This window comes from Rhinoraja longicauda, chromosome 14, assembly GCF_053455715.1.
Source record: "Rhinoraja longicauda isolate Sanriku21f chromosome 14, sRhiLon1.1, whole genome shotgun sequence".
Lineage (NCBI taxonomy): Eukaryota > Metazoa > Chordata > Chondrichthyes > Rajiformes > Arhynchobatidae > Rhinoraja > Rhinoraja longicauda.
In genome coordinates this window covers 33,629,624-33,648,126 of record NC_135966.1, presented here as the reverse complement: position 1 = coordinate 33,648,126, position 18,503 = coordinate 33,629,624, and the positions used below count along the sequence as shown (strand labels likewise).

At 42.0% G+C, this 18,503-nt stretch overlaps 1 protein-coding gene across 3 annotated transcripts in view; it reads right to left on the bottom strand.

The window, feature by feature from the left end:
* Window positions 1–4,173: 4,173 nt before the first annotated feature.
* LOC144600199 (protocadherin-10-like) overlaps window positions 4,174–18,503 on the bottom strand; it is a 157,738-nt gene continuing 143,408 nt past the window's right edge. For 2 of the 3 annotated variants that reach the window (XM_078411692.1, XM_078411693.1), the window contains exons 2-3: window positions 15,295–15,390; window positions 4,174–4,981 (exon numbers count right to left, since the gene is read on the bottom strand). In XM_078411692.1, the coding sequence (XP_078267818.1) occupies window positions 4,916–4,981; window positions 15,295–15,390 (162 nt within the window). In that variant the 3' untranslated portion in view covers window positions 4,174–4,915. Of the gene's footprint in view, window positions 4,982–15,294; window positions 15,391–18,503 lie in introns of those variants that run through there. The other variant, XR_013548097.1, reaches the window with a different exon arrangement.

Below are 18,503 nucleotides of genomic sequence, written 5' to 3'. Positions count from 1 at the left end.
ACCCACCACCATTTTTTGAAAATGTTAACTGTCAGATTCCTGTTAAATCTGTCCCCCTTCACCTTAAACTTATGCCCTCTTGATTCCCTCAAACAGGGCAAGAGACTCTGTGCATCTACCCGATCTATAGTGGGTGGTGCAGCGGTAGAGTTTCTGCCTTACAGCGAATGCAGCGCCGGAGACTCAGGTTCGATCCTGACTATGGGCCCCATCTGTACGGAGTTTGTACGTTCTCCCCGTGACCTGCATGGGTTTTCTCCGAGATCTTCGGTTTCCTCCCACACTCCAAAGACGTACAGGTTTGTAGGTTAATTGACTGTGTATAATGTAAAAATTGTCCCTAGTGTGTGTAGGATAGGTGCGGGGATCGCTGGGCGGTGTGGACTCGGTGGGCCGAAGGGCCTGTTTCTGCACTGTGTCTCTAAATCTAAAAAAATCTATTCTTCTCATGATTTTATACACCTCTAAAAGATCACCTGCTGCGCTTGACAACTGCTGACAATTCACATCTATTGAAATGGATATTTGTCAGAATGTTTGCATATCCAACCGTTAGTGTTAGTGTGAACTGTGAAAATCACAGTTAACCCAATAAATAGTAAATATAGCATGGTGCAGCTGGTAAATCCACGGCTTCACAGCACCATTGTCCCTTGTTCAGTCTTGACCTCAGGTGCTGTTTGTTGGAGTTTGCATGCTCTCCCTGTGACCGTGTAGGTTTCCTCCGGGTGCTCCGATTTCCGCCCCACAACTCAAAGACTTTTGGGTTTGTTGGTTAATCGGCTTCTTTAAACTGCCAATAGTGAGATAACATTCAACTAGTGTAAATAGGTGATCGCTGGTAGACGGAGACTCTGTGGGCCAAGGGGGCCATTTCCATGCTATATTGATCAATCAAATAGTGATTGGATGAGCAAGGACATGGTAAAAGGCACACAATGTTGAATAATGTTTGATCATCTCTACGGTAGGAAAGTGGGAATTGGTGTTCAATGATTCAATAATTCATTCTTAAGTACAGTGAAATTCTTAGTTTTTATATACAATCCAGTAAAATCATAGAAACATAGAAACATAGAAAATAGGTGCAGGTTCAGCCCTTCGAGCCAGATCTGCCATTCAATATGATCATCGCTGATCATTCAAAATCAGTACCCCTTTCCTGCTTTCTCTGCATATCCCTTGATTCCATTGGCTCTCAGATCAATAGCTAACTCTCTCTTGAGTACATCCAGTAAATTGGACCACTGCATTCTGTGGCAGAGAATTCCACAGATTCATAACTCTCTGGGTGAAAAAGTTTCTCCTCTTCTCAGTCCTAAATGGCCAATTCCTTATTCTTAATACTATAGATAAGCACAATCATATTTCAGTACAAAAGTGCAACAATTTTGTTTACTGAGACAGTACACAAAAAGTTGCCACATTTCTGGACCAGTGGGCTGAGGGACATGGGGATTCTTGCAAACTAATTGCTGATCATTAAGATTTAAGTACAGTATCAAATTAGGAGTGCAAATAATATGATAATTATCTTACAGGAGGAGGAATATAAAATTCGCTCCAACCAGTGAGAGCATCTCTGGAATATTGTATGTTAGTTTGGTTTCCTTCCCTAAGGAGAAGAGGTACAATGAAAGTTTCACCAGATTGACTCCTTCAACATTGGGGGATGGAGTCAGGTGGGCAGAGATGTGGTCTTATTAGGATAGATTAAGTAGACGGGTCTGTGCTCTCCAGCGTTGCGAAGAATGATACATGATCTAATTGAAAATAGCTAAATTCTTATGTGGACTTGATGGGAGAGAAAGAGAGAAAGAGAGAGAGAGAGAGAGAGAGAGAGAGAGAGAGAGAGAGAGAAGGAGAGAGAGAGAGAGAGAGAGAGAGAGAGAGAGAGAGAGAGAGAGAGAGAGAGAGGAGGGAGGGAGGGAGGGAGGGAGGGAGGGAGGGAGGGAGGGAGGGAGGGAGGAGGGAGAGAGAGAGAGAGAGAGAGAGAGAGAGAGAGAGAGAGAGAGAGAGAGAGAGAGAGAGAGAGAGAGAGAGAGAGAGAGAGAGAGGGAGGAGGGAGGGAGAGAGAGAGAGAGAGAGAGGAGAGAGAGAGAGAGAGAGAGAGAGAGAGTGAGGGAGAGAGAGAGAGAGAGAGAGAGATTAAGTGGGCTGCCACCCTTCCAGTTGTGTTCCCCTGCTGCATGTACGAAGAGAACTGAGCCACTGGGACAGACCTGAGACCACCAGTGCCACTATGTGGTCAAGACTAGGCTGTTGGGAAAGAAGCCCCGGACAGCCAGCACCTCTACCTGAGGCTAAGATTGAGTGGTTGAGGCAATCCTAATACGCCAATGTCTCTCCTGCCCCAGACAACGAGGAACTGTACCCACACACGGAGGCAAAAGCTGGCTGCAAGGGTAATCCAGAGATGGGCCAGCGTTGCCTCTCCAAGAGCAAAGCTGAGCCACCAGGATGAAACTTGTATCGTCAGCTACTTCTCTCAAGGCAAGGGGCAATCTGCAGGTAAACTAGAAGTGACCCAGAAGCCTGAGATTGCCACGTGTCCTCCTTAGAAGACCAGGACATTAGACCCAACTGCCTGAGTTTGGCCCATATCCCTCTAAACCTATCCTATCCATGTATCTATCTAAATGTTTCTTAAATGTTGCAATATTACCTGCCTCAACTATCTCCTCCAGCAGTTCGTTCCATACACGTACCACTCTTTATGTGAATGTCACCCCTCCGGTTCCTATTAAATTTCTCTCTCCTCACCTTAAACCTATATCCTCAGGTCCATGATCTAAAATGGAAGTCCCTGTGCTTGTCGCCTCAATCAAACTCAGAAACAAAGTACATGGTTATTGGATACAACATATTTATTGCAACAAAAACAAAATGCATTTCACACACAAAATATTTGGCTATTTTAATTTCATTTTAATATATTAATCTCATTTTGGTTGCAGAACACAACTCTCATAATCAACATGTAAATAATTACATAAACACAAAGGATGGTAGTTTGTGGCAAAAAAACACATTCCCTTCACATTTTCTTTTCCTAATTCATGTATAGTTTTTCATTTTCTAATTAATGTATCATTTTTTAATCGTAATTTTCATTGATTCTCAATTTTTATTGAAAACAATAGATAAATTGGTAGAATGGATTAGTTCAAGTATTGATTTGCAACCTGGCATTAATCATGAAGACAATCCTAATTTATAAAAGCTAAAAAAAAATTATTTGATGATATTGAAACCATAATGTTTCACATCTTGAAACCAGTGATTTGTACAAATCAGCATTAGAACTAGTGTTCTAATTTTTGTTTTAAACTTTCTAGCAAATCTATTTCATCCATTTCTACTGTGGCACAGCTGAGAATGCTGCTGCCCCAAAATTCCAGAGACCCAGGTTCGATCGTGACCTCGGGTGTTGTTTGTGTGGAGTTTGCCCTGTGACCGCAAGAGTTTTTTCCGGGTGCTCTGGTTTCCTCCTACATCCCAAGGACATGTGGGTTTGTCAATTAATTGGCTACTGTAAAATTATCCCTAGTGTGCAGGATAGGACTAGTGTACCAGTCATGGCTGGTCATAAACATACAGATAATATATAGTAATTAAAAATAAAATAAATTGATAACTATAATTCTATCTATAATAGAGTGAATTGCAAAAGTTTGCACATTCTCCCTGGGACAACGGTGGTTTCCCCCGGCTTCCTCCCACATCCCGAAGATGTGAGGGTTTGTAGGTTAATTGGCACTCTGTCAATTGAATGAGTGTGTCGAGAGTGGTTGAGAAAGTGGGATAACAGAACTCGTGCGAACACGTGATTGATGGTCGGCAGGGACTTTTCACTTCTAATTTTTGACAGTTTCAATGAAAGGACATCAAAATTAAACCTTAGATCTGTTTATATTTGACATGCTGCCTGACCTTCTGCGTATTTCCAGCATTTTCTGTTTTGGCATCAGATGCCCAGTATTTACAGTATTCAATGGTATTGCAGCTTAACGAGCAAAGATAAAGATGAATGAAAAGTCCCCTTACACTGGAAAACTTGCTCAACAAGTATAGCCAGTTGTCCTTCAGTGGAAATTAATAAAGTTTAGTTTAGTTTAGTTTAGAGATACAGTGTGGAAACATTCCCATTCGGCCCACCAAGTCCATTGCCGACCATCGATCCCCATACATGAGCTCTATCCTACACACAAGGGACAATTTATAATTTTTAGCGAACCTAAATTAACGTACAAACCTGTACGTCTACACAGTGTGGGAGGAAATCGGAGTACCCGGGAAAAGCGCACGCAGTCACTGGGTGAACTTCAAACAGCATACAGACAGCACCAGTGGTCAGAATCAAACCTGGGTTTCCGGCGCTGTTAGGCAGCAACTCGACTGCTGTGCCACTGTGCCACCCTTCTCAGCAAATTTCCATTGCCTTTTAAGAATGGAGTGAAAAAATACCACTACATTTTGGAACATTATCTTGCTGAAGCAACCACCCTGAAATATTGAGAATGCCCTCTCCCACAAGGAGTGTGATATTTGTACCCCTCACCTCTCCAATGGCCACACACCAAGAATAAATAGGCTTGTGAAATAAATTCTAGTCAATGGAAGCCACTTCCCCCAACGCCTGTCCTCCCCCATTTTAAAATTTCACTAGAAAAACATAATTCAATTCATTTTCAAATTTCAATTATTTTCTTACATACGATTATCAATTATATTACAATGGTCATTGTTCATCAAAGTGGAACGCACTTAAATTTCCAGTTCAAAGCATTTTTTGTTTAAAACATTTATTACATAATATTTTCGTCACTGCTTGGAGATACAACTTCCCAGTTGCATTGTGAACATGAAGATGTTTGCCACATTGACGTGTATATCCATATAATTATTTGAAAGGTCAAGGAGGTCCATACTTGGAAATCTGGTCTTCGTTCTCCCAGAGATAATGATGTGAAACCATATTCTGAATAAGATAAAAGTTTGCAGAAATCATTATTTTAATAATCAAGCTTTTTGCTTCTCATTAATACTGCCTAAGTTTGGCATGTCCCCCAAAACCCTCACCAAACTCTAAAGATGCGCCATAAAAGCTTTATCAGGATACATCACGGCGTGATTTGGCAACAGCTCCATCCAAGATCGCAAGTAATTGCAGAGAGTTGTGGGCGCAGCCCAGACTATCACACAAACCAATCACCCTTCCATTGACTCCATTTACACCAAGCTGCTTTGGTAAGACCACCAGCATAATCAAAGACCAGTCTCACCCGGTCACTTCCTATTCTGCTCTCTCCCATTAGGCAAGAGGTACAGAAGTTTGATACCTCCAGATTCAAGACCAGTTACTTCCCAGCTGTAATCAGGTAACTGAATGGACCTCACATCAGCTAGAATGCAGTCCTTACTTCCCCTGACCTTTGTACTATCTATAATCGGACTTTATTTGATTTCAATGTATATCTTCCGCTAAATGTTGTACTTTATCCTATATCTGTGCACAGTGGACGATTTGTAATCATGTGCTGTATAGACTTTTCTTTGCCTGGATAGCACTTAAACAAAGGTTTTTCACTGTGCCTTGGTACACATGACAATAATAATCTAAACTAATTATTTTGGTTTAAGCTCTTGTTTTTTTATCTAGTGTGTTAACTTATCTTCAGAAAATATTCAATACATAGATGGATTGGAGATACGAGGAACTGCAGATGCTGGATCTTGATTAAAACACAAAGTGTTGGAGTAACTCAATGGGTCAGGCAGCATCTCTGACCTGACATGGATAGGCATTGTTTTGAGTTCGGATCCTTCTTCAGACAATTAACATAGAACATAGAAAATAGAAAATACATCACAGAAACAGCCCTTTGGCAAAAATGTCTGTGCCAAACATGATGCCAAGACAAAATTTTATCTTTACTTTAGAGATACAGCGTGGGAACAGACCCTTTAGCCCACCGACCAGCGTTCACCCTGTACACTAATACTATCTGACACACTAGGGACAAGTTACAATTTTACCAAAGCCAATCAACCCACAAACCTGTACATCTTTGGACTGTGGGAGGAAACGGGAGAACCCGGAGAAAACCCACGCGGTCGCAGCAAGAACGTAAAAACTCCGTACAGACAAAACCCGTAGTCAGGGTCGAAACCAGGTGTCTGGGGCTGTAAGGCAGCAGCTGCACTGTTGCGCCACCGTGCTGCCCTTTATCTGCCTGCACGTGATCAATGTGTCCGTCCATTCCATGCATATCCATGTGCCTGTCCAAAAGCTTCTTAAATGCCAGTATCATATCTGCTTCCACCACCACCCTTGGCAGCACATTCCAGGCATCCACTACTCTCTTTGTAAAAAAACCTGCATCTCTTAGCATGAAGCAATGTCTGAAAATATTTGTTGTTTCCATTCAGGGAAAAAGGTTCTAATGGTCTACCCTAGGCTAATTAATGAATACTTTTTTCTTGTAAACTATCTTTTAAAATGTTTGCTTTAATTTTCTCTCACCAGTTGCATTTGATATAATTAAATGTGAAATGCATTCACATTACTCACCTAGACTACTTTAACAGCACCTCACAAACCCGAGATCACTAACACCAAAAAAGACAAGAGATGCAAAGGAAGTATCACCACCTGCTGGTTCAACTCTAAATCGCACACCGATGAATATGGACATTTTTTGTTCATATTACTGGTTCAAAATCCTTCCCCAGCAACAGCATGGGACCATCAGAAAGGCAGTAGTAGATCATGACTGCCTACTCAAGGGTAGTTAAAGAAAGGCAATCAATACTGCTCATACTGCAGTGTTAGGATCTCAACAATGAGTGATATAAGAAACTGAAGTAAACGTATGATGAGCATTTGACGGCTCCGGGCCTGTACTCGCTGGAGTTTAGAAGGAAGATGGGAGACCTCATTGAAACTTACTGCATAATGTAAAGCCTGGATAGAGTTGAGTGGAGAGGATGTTTACACTAGTGGCAGAGTCTAACACCAGAAGGCACAGCCTCAGAATAAAAGGACGTACCTTCAGCATGGAAATGAAGAGGAATTTCTTTAGGCCGAGGGTGGTGAATCTGTGGAATTCATTGCCACATGTGGCTGTGGAGGCCATCGTTAGATAGTTTTAAAGCAGAGATTGGCAGGTACTTGATTTGTAATAGTGGCAAAGGTTACAGGGAGACAGCACGAGAAGGGGTTAAGAGGGAAATGGAGATCAGTCACTATTGTGTGGGAGAGCAGACACAATAGGCCAAATAGCCTATTTCTGCTCCTCTGACATATGAACATGAACAAAAACATGCATTTGTTTATCAGAAATTAACAATAATTCACAGCCACATAACGGTTTTGACATTGTGTCACTGATGCAATGTATTGTAGATAGCCAACAGCCAACAGATAGCCATTGATCAAACAATGTGCAAAGGTTTAGATTTAGGCTTAGGTTTATTATTGTCACGTGTACTGTAGGTTCAGTGAAAATCTTTGTTTTGCATGCTATCCAATCGGAACAGGCATATCATTTATAAGTACAATCAGGTCAAACACAACCACAACAAGTGGAGCAAAGGGGGAAGATACAGAGTGCAGAATATAGTTCTCAGCATGGTAGCACATCACAAAGTCCAATATCCACAATAGGGAAGAGGTGAGTGGGACAGTAGTCTAGTTTATGGATGGACCATTCAGAATTATGATGACAGAAGGGACAGATGGTTCCTGAGTCTAGTGGTGCGTGCTTTCAAGCTTCTGTACCTTTGCCGGAAGGGAATAGGGAGAACACGGAATGACCAGGGTGGGACGAGGCTTTGATTAACTTGGCTGCTTTTCTGAGGCAGCGTAAATGCAGTAAATGATGGGGAGTCCAATCTAATGGACTGGGTTACATCTACTACTCTTTGCAATTTGTGGCACTCTAGGACAGAGGTGTTCCCAAACAAAGCTGTGATGCAACCCGAAACTATTATTTCTACTCTGCATCTGTAGAAGTTTGTATGTGTTATTGGAGCCGTAACAAATTTTCTCACTCTCCTCAGGAAGTAGAGGCATTGGTGTGCCATCATGGCTGTTTCAATGCGGTCGGCCCACATTGGAGGTTGACCTGGAGTACATATGTTCTTCTTCAAATAACGTAAAGGATATTCAAACTACTTTGAAACCACATCTTCATTAATATAATGCTCCTCGTACAGTAAACCAACAACCTAGTTTCGATGTTCATAATCACGAGATAGAGATTCAACATAATTTCTCACTTCCATTCCAAGATCTTAATACCAAGCCATTAGCAATGTGGAGCAATATAACGTAAAATTAAATCAACTTTATTCTGTATTTTAAAATGAATTCATGCGTTAATTTGGATGTCAATATTAACAATGCATGAAACGGACCCAGGGAATGGTTCATTACAGACACACGGAACTGCAGCTGAAAGTTTACAAAAAAAGACTAAATCAAAAGTGCTGGAGTAACTCGGCATCATCTCTGAAGAACCAGGTTCAATGATGAAGAAGGATCCTGACCTGAAATATCTAGGGTCTAGGTTCTAGGGGCTAGTGGAATCAAGAGATATGGGGAGAAGGCATGCACAGGTTACTGATTGTGGATGATCAGCCATGATCACAATGAATGGCGGTGCTGGCTCGAAGGGCCGAATGGCCTCCTCCTGCATCTATTTCCTGTGTTTCTATGTTTCTATCACCCATCCATGTTCTCCAGAGATGCTGCCTGACCCACTGAGTTACTACAGCACTCTGTCTTTATTTAACAGTTCATTTTAATGAATAGTTTGGTAACAAAGAAGATATTTTGAAGTATTAGGCAGCACAGTCCTCTATCTTTCTTTTTTATTTGGAAATTTCAAGCCAAAGCTCAAGGATGAGATACGCTCAAGGATGAGATACGCACAGTGCAATAATGATAAATGTGGGATATTAACACAATGGGTGTTCTGGCACCACTCTAAGAAACATTCCATTAGTGTTGGAAGCATTTCATTTAACAATCATTGTATTACATAAATAATGTAGGAGCAAAAAAATATCATCATAAAAAATATCACCACTTTCAGAATGTTACTCAGAGAACAGAGAATTGTTAAGAAATGTAATCATTAACTATTTTGTCTCTCCCTATGAGTGGAACAGTGACGCAACGGTAGAGTTGCTGCCTTACAGAGCCAGACACCCGAATTCAACCCTGACTAGGGGTCCTGACTTTACGGAGTTTGTACATTCTCCCAGTGACCACATGGGTTTTACATAGATACATGGATACATAAACTATAGGTGCAGGAGTAGGCCATTCGGCCATTCGAGCCAGCACCGCCATTCAATGTGATCATGGCTGATCATCCACAATCAGTACCCCGTTCCAACCTTCTCCCCATATCCCATGATTCCGCTAACCCTAAAAGCGCTATCTAACTCTCTTTTGAATGCATCCAGTGAATCGACCTCCACTACCTTCTGAGGCAGAGAATTCCACAAATTCACAACTTTCTTTGTGAAAAAGTTTTTCCTCATCTCAGTTCTAAATGGTCTACCCCTTATTCTTAGATTGTGGCCCCTGGTTCTGGACTCCCCCAACATCAGGAACATGTTTCCTACATCTAGCGTGTCCAATCCCTTAATCATTTTTTATGTTTCTATAAGATCCCCTCTCATCCTTCTAAATTCCAGTGAATATAAGCCAGGTCGCTCCATTCTTTCATCATATGACAGTCCCGCCATCCCGGGAATTAACCTTGTGAACCTACGTGCACTCTCTCAATAGCAAGAATGTCCTTCCTCAAATTAGGAGACCAAAACTGCACAATATACTCCAGATGTGATCTCACAGTTCAAACTGCCACCCAGCTTTGCGTCATCTGCAAATTTGCTAATGTTACATTTAATTCCTTCATCTAAATCGTTAATGTTTCTTGTAAATAGCTGCGGGGCCCTGTACAAATGCAGAAGACGCTCTTTGCTCCTACTCAGCTCCTCTCATTATGAAGGCGAACATGCCATTAGCTTTCATCACTGCGTACTGTACCTGCATGCATACTTTCAGTGACTGATGTAGAAGAACACTCAAGTCTCATTGTACCTCGCCTTTTCCTAACCTGACACCATTCAGATAATAATGTGCCTTTGCTATTCTTGGCACCAAAGTGGATAACCTCACATTTATCCACATTATACTGCACCTGCCATGCATCTGCCCACTCATCCAACCTGTGCAAGTCACCCTGCATCCACATAGCATCCTCTTAACAGTTCACACTGCCACCCAGCTTTGTGTCATCTGCAAATTTGATAATGTTACATTTAATTCCTTCATCTAAATCATTAATGTTTCTTGTAAATAGCTGCAGTCCCAGTTCCGAGCCTTGCGGCACCCCACTCGTCACTGCCTGCCATTCTGAAAGGGACCAGTTAACTCCTACTCTTTATTTCCTGTCTGGCAACCAATTTTCTATCCATGTCAATAAGCTACCCCCAATACCATGTGCTCTAATTTTGTGCACTAATCTTCTGTGTGGGACCTAATCAAAGGCTTTCTGAAAATCAAGGTACACCACATCCACTGACTCTCCCTTGTCCATTTTACTTGTTACATCCTCTAAAAATTCCAGAAGCTTTGTCTCCAGGTGCTTCGGTTTTCTCCCATATCCCAAAGATGTGCAGTTTTGTAGGTTAATTGGCTTCTGTAAATTGTCCCCAGTGTGTAGGATAGAACTATTATATCGGTCCGCAGCATATGACACTGTCTGCAGCATATGACACTGCAAACCTCAGGACCATTAAAGCCAAACTGCAACAAACACTACAGGACTCTCATCTTGTCCAGTTCATCATGACAATGATGGAGAACCGCCACTTCTTCGTATGCCTGAATGGTCAGAACTGCCGTTGGAGATGCCAAAAGAACAGAGTACCACAGGGCAGTGTCCTTGCCCCAATTTTGTTCAATATATACACCAATGACCAACCCATCACCCCGAAAAATAGGTCATTTCTGCATGCCGATGACTTACGCATCGCAACGCAATCCTCAGACTTCAGCCAGATTGAGACCATACTAGAGGCTGCTCTACAGAATATGACAACATACTAGCAACAGAATTCCCTGCGTCCAAAGTTCCAAACCCAACAAAAACGCAATGCGCAGCTTTCCACCTCCGGAACCGGGATGCAAAACATCAACTGCAGGTGCGATGGAATGATGTCCTGTTGGAACACTGCAAAGCCCCAAAGTACCTAGGTGTGGTCCTTGATTGCACGTTATCATTTCGCCAACATGTTGAGAAAACCAAGGCAAAGATCAACACCCGGAACATTGTCATCAAAAAACTGGCAAACAACCAGATGGCGCCAGGACACCTCCTGCCTTATACGACCTGGAAAGCCCTATACCGCCTCCACACTGGAGTGCGACGTTGCGGACTCAACCTGAAGAAGCGGGGCTTCTCCGACTCTGGCAAATGCAACTGTGGAGAGGTACAGACAATGGCCCACCTACTGACTTGCGGCGGAGAGGCATGCACTGTGGACTATATCCGCAGAGGCACAGATGTGGCACTGGCTGTGACAAAGCGATGGCAGAATGTCATCTGACACAAGAGCGAGAAAGTGTCCTTGATTTCCTTGATGCATTGATGCAAAGTTCGGGGAATTTCATTGCTTTAGCTTGAAGAAGGGTCGCAACCCGAAATGGGTGAATGTTCTTCATTGCGGACTTGGTGGGCCGAAGATACTGTTTCCATGCTATCTCTAAACTCAACTAAATTAAGATGTTGACTGCCCATTGGAAAAAAAAGGACACATAATGCTGGAATACTGTAACTTAGCAGGTCAGGCAGTATCCTTGGGGAACATGGATATGTGCTGAAATAACTTTGGGCAGCATCTTTGGGAAACACAGATAGGTGGCGTTTCGGGTTGCAACCCTTCTTCAAGCTAAAGCAATGAAACTCCACAAACTTTGCATCACTGCATCAAGGAAGTCAAAGCAACCAAAATTTCTGTGCTTTACTTGGTCAATAAACTAAAAATATGCACATCACATGACAAAGGTTAGGGTTTGCTGGGAAATGTCAATACTTCTTCATCTGATCATTAACTGAAATCATGTGATTTCTGAATATCCTTCCCTTCTACACCAGAAGATGGCAATATTGTCCACGTATTTCATAATTCCACCTGGAATGCACAGCTCTGTTGGAAATGTATGCCTCTGTCTACTTTAAAAGTACGGTGATATTCTATTTTAGTAAGGTGATATTAGTCACCAGTTCTTCTCCCAACCCCCCCCCACCCCCCGCCCCACCCCCCCCCCCCCCCCCCCCCCCCCCCACCCCTCCCCTCCACTTAATTTCAGGGTCCCAACCCAAACGTCAGCTATCTTTTATCTCCAGAGGGACTGCCTGACTTGCTGTGTTACTGCAGCACTTTGTGTCTATCTTTGGTATAAACCAGCATCTGCAGTTCTTTGTTTCAACATTTTGGCTTACTTCACTGAGAAATCTCCTCAAGGTATGCTTACTTTGAAGAAGTTCTCCTCCTCTCTCCGATGGGAGTTCTGCAAAACTCTCTCTCAATACTATTTGTCCTGGTCTTCCTCACCTCCATTTCTTTCACTCATCACCATCCCCTCTTTACTTTCAGTCTGTGGAAATTCTGACCTCAAACATCACCTGTGCACCTATCCTTTTTCTCCAGAACCCACTGTGGTACTCCAGCACTTTGTGTCTGTTGTTTGTATAAACCAGCATCTCCAATCCTTTGTTTCTACTTCTTATAATTGTACTCTCACTTGTCCACTTTAAAGCTGAACGCAAATGATGAATTGGATTCAATTTAGTTTAGTTTAATTTAATTTGCTTACTCACAAGACGTGGGTAGTACTGCCAATGGTCTGCTTTTATTTACCATCGATAGTTGTCCCTAAATGAGAAACAGGCACATTTCTGAGTATTGAGTCACTTATAGGCCAGACCATGAATGTATGGAATATCTCAGCCAATAAAGGACATTGGTGAATTACACAGCATTTTTCACAACAACCAGTTTCATGGTTATTTTGTACTGAGACTGATACCTCTTTTTACAAACTTAGGTTGTTTTCTTTGGAGTGTCGATGAGGAGGGATTATAAATCCCCATTTGTATCAATGGTACTCAAATTCAACCTCTGATTAATGACAGTTCTAGGTTATTTGAGCAGCATCAATTCAGTATGTTATATACCCAGGTTTCCAGTGAAGAAAGATGAAAAACATACAATGTTCATGGTCAAAAAATCTCAAAATACTTTATTGCCAGTTTATGTTAACCGCTGATGTGTGATGACTGATGTAAAGTGGGAAATGTGGCAGACAAATGTGTGCATTGAAAACTCCCAATACATCAGCAACAGAAAAGAGAAAAAAAATCTCAGACCCATGTTCTGATGAATAGTCTTTCTCCTGAAATGTTAATAAAGTCATATGGCATGGAAATAGGCCTTTCAGCCCAACTTACCCACGCTGACCAACATGCCCCATCAACATTTGTCTCACCTGCCTGCAATTAACCCATATCCCTCAAAAACTATCCTATCCATATACCTATACAAATGTTTTTGTAAATGTTGATACAGTACCTGCCTCAACTACCTCCTCAGGCAGCTCGTTCCATATATCTATCACCCTTAGTATAAAAAGGTTGCCGCTCGGATTCCAATTAAATCTTTCCTCCCTCACAAACCTTTGCCCTCAGGTTCTTGATTCCCCTACATGTGGTAAAAGACTCTGTGCATTTCCTTGCCTATTCCTCTTATGATCTTAATGTTAATGTTTTAGAAAGTAAGCCTGGGAATTAATAATAGGAATCAAGCAAATGCCAGGGGATATAAAGAGACATCATGCATCATTCAGCAGAAATAAAAATAACACCCAGAATTAGCTCTAAATGTGGAACATTCAAAGTAAAGAGGGCACAGCTTTAAGAGGAGATGTCCAGGACAAGTTTTTACACAGAGGATAGTGTGTGCCTGGAACGTGCTGCCTGGGGTCGTGGTGGAGGCATTGATTGATTGATTGATACGATGTGATAGTAGCGTTTAAGATATGCAGGGAATATGTAGGCCTCTGTAAATTGCCCCAAATGTGTCCGGAGTGGATGAGAAAGTGGGATAACATAGGACTAGTGTGAATAGGTGATCAATGGTTGTGGTGCACTAGGTGGGTTAAATGGCTTGTTTCCATGCTGTATTTTTGAACTAAACTAAATCGAGGGATATGGATCACATGCCGGCAGATAAGATTAGTTTAACTTGACATCATGTTTGGCAGGGATATTGTGGACCAAAGAGCCTGTTCCTGCACAGTATATTTCTATGTTCTATGTTCTACATGTTCTAATTGGAATAAACTAAGGAATTAGGAGAGATAATTTCTAATGCACTGGATTTTAATTTGTTGTGAATGTTACAAATCTGGCAGCTGCTTTGGTCTTAAATATCTAGGACTGACTCCAAATACAATTTAGTGTTAAATGGGTTTTACTGAAGCTTTAACTGTTAGCAGCGGGAACGGAACCAAATGAAACAAGCCAACATTATGATAAAGATCCATTATTACTGTTCAAGCAATATTTAATCATTTGGTCAAGATGTGGAGTCTTTACTGTCATTGGCTGAACCTACATTGAGAGATATGAAAATGGCGGCAATTTGTTCCCATTGCATACTGGAAAATATCACTGTCAAGAAAGACAGAATTGAATTGAATTGAATTGAACTGAATTGAATTGAATTGAATTGAATTGAGTTGAGTTGAGATGAATTGAATTGAATTGAATTGAATTGAATTGAATTGAATAGAATAGAAATGGAGTGAAGTGAATGGAATTGAATTGCGCATCATAGAAAAAGGTCCTTTGGTCCACTGAGCCCACAGCTCATGTTCTCCCTAGTTCTATGATATCCAACTTTCTTATGATCATCTCTTGCCGAGCAGGGCCTATCCTGATATAAAAATTCAGACCTCAATCATCTCGCTTGCGCTGTGATGAAATTTAAATTCTTGGTCCCAGAAAGTTTGCAGCAGCCACTAATCCTGGTGGCAATGTCAGAGTGACCAAAGGGAGCCTTAGTTATCAGTCCTTAGGACTGACTCTCGGTCTGAGGGCATAGAAATACTCTCCACAGAAGGAACTTCCTTTTCTCTCTTTCTTCCTTTGCTCCCTCCCTCGCCCACCTATCTTGGTGTAAGATATGAAACCCCTCCAGAGCACTTACCATGTGCTGAGCTTCATTCCTTGGGGCTGTGGGTCGTAGCTGGTTCCTGCTCCAACTTCCGATTCCTTCCACCAGTCCTGACATCTCTCCCATGCGCTTTGGAGAAAAGATAGATTTGAACAGCAACCAAGCCTAAATCCCGTCATGAACTGTACATTCCCTCCCACTATCCAGATATTCACACTATACAGATTCACCTCAGCACTAATTCATCCCAGCTTCTCTTCAGATAAGGGGCGTCACAGTGGTGCAGTGGTAGAGTTGCTGCCTTTTAGCGGCAGAGACTCGGGTTTGATCCTGACTACAGGTGCTATCTGTATGGTGATTAAAGATTCTTCCTGTGACCGCGTGGTTTTTCTCCCGGTGCTCAGGTTTCCTTCCACATACTAAAGAAGTGTGGGTTTTGTAGGTTTATTGGCTTCGATCAATTGTCCCTTGTGTGTAGGATAGATCAGTGGTCAGGGCAGAATCAGTGTGCGGAAGGGCCTGTTTGCATGCTGTATCTCTAAACTAAACTAAGATGTACTTCAAGATCTGAAAGAAATAATTAGCATTTTCAGATTTTATAGAAGTATGTTTAATCAGATTTTTGGATGCTGCTAACGCAATGCAGTTTTAATTAGGATAATTTGTTGTTATTTCTGATGAAGGAGGTTTGCTATGCTGACAAATACTCTATCAAACTTCTATGGGTGCACAGTAGAGACTGGTTGCATCATCGCCTGGTTATGGAACTTGAATATCCAGGAATTAAGGGTATTGGACAGAGGATGGTGGACATTACCTGGTCCATCACAGGTACTTACTTCCCCACCATAGGGAGATACTGTGGAGTAGTTGCAGAACTACTGCCTCATAGTGCCAGAGACCCGGGTTTGATCCTGACCTTGGGTGCTGTCGATGTAGAGTTTGCAGGTTTTCCCAGTGATCACATGGGTTTTCTTCAGGTGCTTCGGTTTCCTCCCACAATCCAAAGACATACAAGTTTGTAAGTTTATTGGCTTCTGTAAATTGTAAAGTGTCCCCCGAGTGTAGAATAGTCCTAAGTATGGGGTCATCGCTAGTCGGTGCAGACTCGGTGGACCAAAGGCCTGTTTCCACACTGTATCTCTAAAGATAGTGTGAAAATAGACCCTTCTGCCCATCAAGTCCGAGCCAACCAACGGTCACCCATACACTAGTTCTATGTTATCCCAGTTTCGCTTCCTACACACTAGGGGCATTTACAGAAGTCAATTAAACTACAAACGTGCACATTCTTTGGAATGTGGGAGCAAACCGGAAACCTGGAGAAACCCCACTCAGTCACAAGGAGAATGTACAAACTCCATATAGACAGCACCCGTAGTCAGGATCGAACCCAGGTCTCTGGCACTGTGCATCATTGTGCAGCCCCAAACCGATTCTCCCATTTTGTTCGGAGTTTAATTTGCCTCTGTAAATTGCCCCTAATATGTAGGGAGTGGATGAGAAAGCATAGAACTAGTGTGAAGGGGTGTTATAGAATCATACAACATTGAATCAAGCCCTTCGGTCCAACTTGCCCAAGCTGACCAAGGTGCCCATTCTACACTAGTGCCCACATTCGGACCATTTCCCTCTAGAGCACATGGACTTATTGGGTTGAAGGCCCAGTTTCCACGATGTATCTCTAAACTAAATGATCAAAGTTATAGGATGTAGCTTTACACCGATTTCAATTAAACTTCTCCCATTAGCACCAAAGGGACGACAGTGAATAAGGTGGGCCTAAAATTGCCGCGCTATCGTGTACTGATTTGGCTGTAGTTCAGGAATAAACAAACAAACAAACAAGAGTTTTACTATATAGATTGGAAACCCAGATTGCAGTTCCTGCTATTACCACAAGGTGGCTTCGTCCTGGTCCAAATAACTAAAACATAAAATGCTGGAGTAACTCAGCAAGTCAGGCAGCATCTCTTGAGGACACAGATAAGAGATGTTTTTGTTCAGGACTCTTCTTCAGACTCTCTGTCTGTATTACAGAGGACAGGATATTGACTAATGTCCAGTTAGAAGAAGAGTCATGACCCAAAATGTCGCATGTCCATGTCCTCCATAGATACTGCCTGACCCTCTGAATTACTCCAGCACTTTGTGTATTACTCAGGATTCCAGCATATGCAGTTCCTTGTGTATCCAAACAAATATAAGTTAAAATGCTGTAATCAGCAACAATGGGCATGTGGGAGGATTCCTGCCTGGAACTAAATCTGCTACACATTAAAATACACCAATTGTATTCATTTGGTAAATAATGATGAAGCCAAACTAAATAAAGCAGCAAATTCTGGAAAGACGGGTCAAGAAGCATCTGTGGCCAATTGCATTTCCAACATAGGGGCCATTTGGCCCATCATATCCATGCTGGCCCACAGCAGAACAACCACATCAATATTATGGATAGACACAACAGTTCAGGCAACACCTCTGGAGAAAAGGAATAGGTGACATTTTGGGTCTGAACCCTTCTTCAGACCCGCTGAGTTACTCTGACATTTTGTGTCCATCTCCAATATAAACCAAGAGAGTATTTTGTTATCATATGTCCCCAAAAGAACAATGAAATTCTTACTTGCAGCAAACAACAGAATATGTAAACACAGTACTTTGCAAACAATATAATAAATTAAAAGAAGTTCAATGTACAAAAAATAATAATGCAAAAAGACAAAACCAATGCCCCTAAGTCTATGAACTGTAGTTCAGAGCTTATTTGGAGGTTTAATAGCCTGATGGTTATAGGGAAGAAGCTGTTCCTGAACCTGGATGTTACAGTTTTCAGGCTCCTATAGCTTCTTCACGGTGGCAGGAGTGAAATGAGAGTAGGCAAACACCCTACAGCCAGCACCTAAAGCTACGTCTAAACCCAGGTACCTGGAACTGTGAGGCAGTAGAATTAACTACTTTCTGACCACTCAGACGTAACATTTTAGGTCAATAATCTTTCACCATCACGAAAAACTTACATTTTATGGTCTCCGTAATTATTGTTTGTAAGTTCATAACTTATAGCAGCAGAATTAGGCCATTCAGCTTATCAAGTCTACTGTGCCATTCAATCATGGCTGATCTATCTTTAACTCTCAACTCCATTCTCCTGCCATTTCCCCATAACCCCTGACACTCTTTCTAATCAATAATCTGTCAATCTCCGCCTTAAAAATATCTATTGCCTTGGCCTCCAC